This window comes from Buceros rhinoceros, unplaced genomic scaffold, assembly GCF_000710305.1.
Source record: "Buceros rhinoceros silvestris isolate BGI_N320 unplaced genomic scaffold, ASM71030v1 scaffold28966, whole genome shotgun sequence".
Lineage (NCBI taxonomy): Eukaryota > Metazoa > Chordata > Aves > Bucerotiformes > Bucerotidae > Buceros > Buceros rhinoceros.
Window position 1 is genome coordinate 7,609 of NW_010419745.1, and position 2,517 is coordinate 10,125.

Below are 2,517 nucleotides of genomic sequence, written 5' to 3' on the forward strand. Positions count from 1 at the left end.
GGCCAGCCGGGGGTACGTTGCTTGCACCCTCATCCCACCCTATCCCATCCTGAGCTCCTGCTCCCTCCCACATCCCCGCAGGAGCACCCACCCAGCACATGATAGCTGATGCAGCCTCTGAGGCAGGACAACGCTCCGGCACAGAGGGCAGCAGGGGCAAGAAAGGCATCAGCAAGGTGGCCCCGTTGCCTGCCCAGCACTGGGCAGCTGCATCCCCTGACGGGTATACTCACATGGCCCACTGCAGCTTCTCGTTCTTGATAGAGCCGTACAGCGCCTACAGAGAAAAGAGCAGGAGGTCAGTACACGAGTGGTGCCAGGTCAGGCAGTTGCTCCAGGGGATGGAGGTGGCAAGCCAGACCAGCTTAGGGGCACTGGATGTTAAGGCAGCCCCAGGTCAGTCCATCCTGGTCTAGCCCTGTCCTGGCTGGGCCAGCTGTCTGACCTTGTTTCAGGGCTACGGACCTCTTCTCCTGGGCACCACAGGACCTTCAAGCCCACACACACCCTGGGCACAGTGCTGGCGACAGCCTCAGCTGCCTGCCCTCTCTTCCACTCCCTGCCTATGATGGCAGCAGCGTTAGCAGCATGATGGTGAGGCGCACCAAACATTTCAAAGTCTTTGCGAGAGCCGCTTCTCGCCTTCCCCCAGGGTGTCACAGGCTGGCCAGAGACAGCTTCAGGAGGCCTGGGCCCCAGGACAGCAAGCGTTCAGGCCATACTTCAATGGTGCATGCCTGCACCCTGCTTGATGGGACCTCACCCTGCTCCAGGGCCTCCAGCAGCTACATCCCACAGCACACCACACCACAGCCAGTGATCTCCCTGTCACTGACTGCCTGTCCTGGGCCAGCAGAGATGGGCTCCTGGTAGCACCTCATGCTCTGCAATAATGCAGTGCTCCCATGGCAGCACTCAGACTTCTGAAAAGGCTTCAGCACAGTGCTGGCCCTGGACTTGCAGAGACACCAGCACCTTATGTCTGGTTGAGGCAAGACGGGTGTTTACCTACTGCTGGGCTGCTGCTGCCTGGGGTGGCTGTGGCCTGTCCCTACCCGCTCCAAGCAACCTGCCCTCCCTGGGAACCCAAATACCACCAAGTTGAGCAAGGCAGGACCTGCTGTCTGCATCTCAGCACAGGAACTAAGCCTGCCTGCAGCAGGATGCTCCAGGGCCCCATTACCAAGCATTTGTCTGGTCCGAGCTGGGTGTAAGCCAGAAGTGCTCAGCATGGATGGCTCTGCAGCCAGGGAAGCTCTGGAGAGGATTTCAACAGAGTGCTCACAGAGGGCTTCGGGGCAAGATCTGGAAGGCATCATCCTTGGAGGAAAATAGTCGAGTCTCGCACAGGCTGTTCAGGCAGCTGTCAACATCCATCACTGGGCCAGAGTCTGCTGCTGAGAGATCTTGCTGGTGGCTGAGAAAGTACAACTGGAGGCGTGCAGGGACCCAGGAAAGCCAGCCAGCAGACAGGCCCCAGCGGTGTCTGGGGAACAGACATCCATCACTCCCCCGAGAAGCAGAGCAGCTAGTATGGATGGAGTGGGGATCAGGCTCCTCCTGCACTTCCCGGTTGGGAAATACTGGCATAGCACCAGTTTGTTTCTCAGAGAAGGAAAGAGATTGCCCCAGTCTAGCAAGCAGAAAGCAGGGTCAGTTATCTCCTAGAAGACAGGAGGCTCACGGAGTGGGTATAGCCTCAGTACCTGAAAGGAGATTAGACCCAGCCCCATGTGTGCAGCCCCAGCCCTGCGGAGGCAGGATGCCAAGGGAGGTGAGCAAGGGGTACCCGCCAGCGGGCTGTGGCAAGGCAGGCAGAGGAGCATGGGTTGCAAAGAGACCTAGAGAAGAGCCTGGGGGAAAAAATAATCCAGAGTCCTGCACTCTGGGAGCAGAGCAGGGGGAGAAGCAAGTGTCTCAGAGCAATAGAGATGACAAGGAGTTGCCACAGGAAACAGAAGAGAAGGGATCTTACTGACTGCTGGGGATGCAGCTGAAAGATGCTGAGAACCAACAGACGCAAAAAGGAGACTGAAAAACTGGCACAGAGAAGTGAGAACTGGAAACTGCAGAAAAGAAAGAGCAGGCAGAACGGGACAGGTGGCTTAGCTTCTACCCAGCTCAGTGGCTACACAAAGAGGGGTCAGCTCCCTGGTCCCATGGAAGGAAGACATGAGCCAGCTGAGCGGGGATTTTGGAAGGCAGGGCAAGGTGCTGCAATGGGGAGGACCGTGGCCCCCAGGCCCGCACAGGGCTTGCGGGAAGATTACTGCTAAACACTAAGTGAACGAGCTGATGTCAGAAAATGCTCAGGGAGTAATTCTGGATGGCACAGTGCTGGAGAACAGCCCGGCAGAGCACTGCACTACAAAATCCTGGGCTCTGGGACTGTCAGTGAACACTTCAAAGGCTGAACTGCCTTGTGGCTTCAAAAGGCTCCAGCTGCCCTGCTACAAGTCCCGACAGTGTCCCAGAAGTCCGTTGTGGGCAGGAGCTGCCAAGTACCCCCACCTCAGA

At 57.8% G+C, this 2,517-nt stretch overlaps 1 protein-coding gene across 1 annotated transcript in view; it reads right to left on the reverse strand.

Annotated features, from left to right (window-relative positions):
• LOC104496006 (PH and SEC7 domain-containing protein 1-like) overlaps window positions 1-277 on the reverse strand; it is a gene marked incomplete at its 5' end in the record, with an annotated part of 5,908 nt that extends 5,631 nt beyond the window's left edge. The window contains one exon of the mRNA XM_010139062.1: window positions 234-277. Coding sequence (XP_010137364.1) covers window positions 234-277 — 44 coding nt within the window. The remainder of the gene's footprint in view (window positions 1-233) is intronic.
• Window positions 278-2,517: the final 2,240 nt, after the last annotated feature.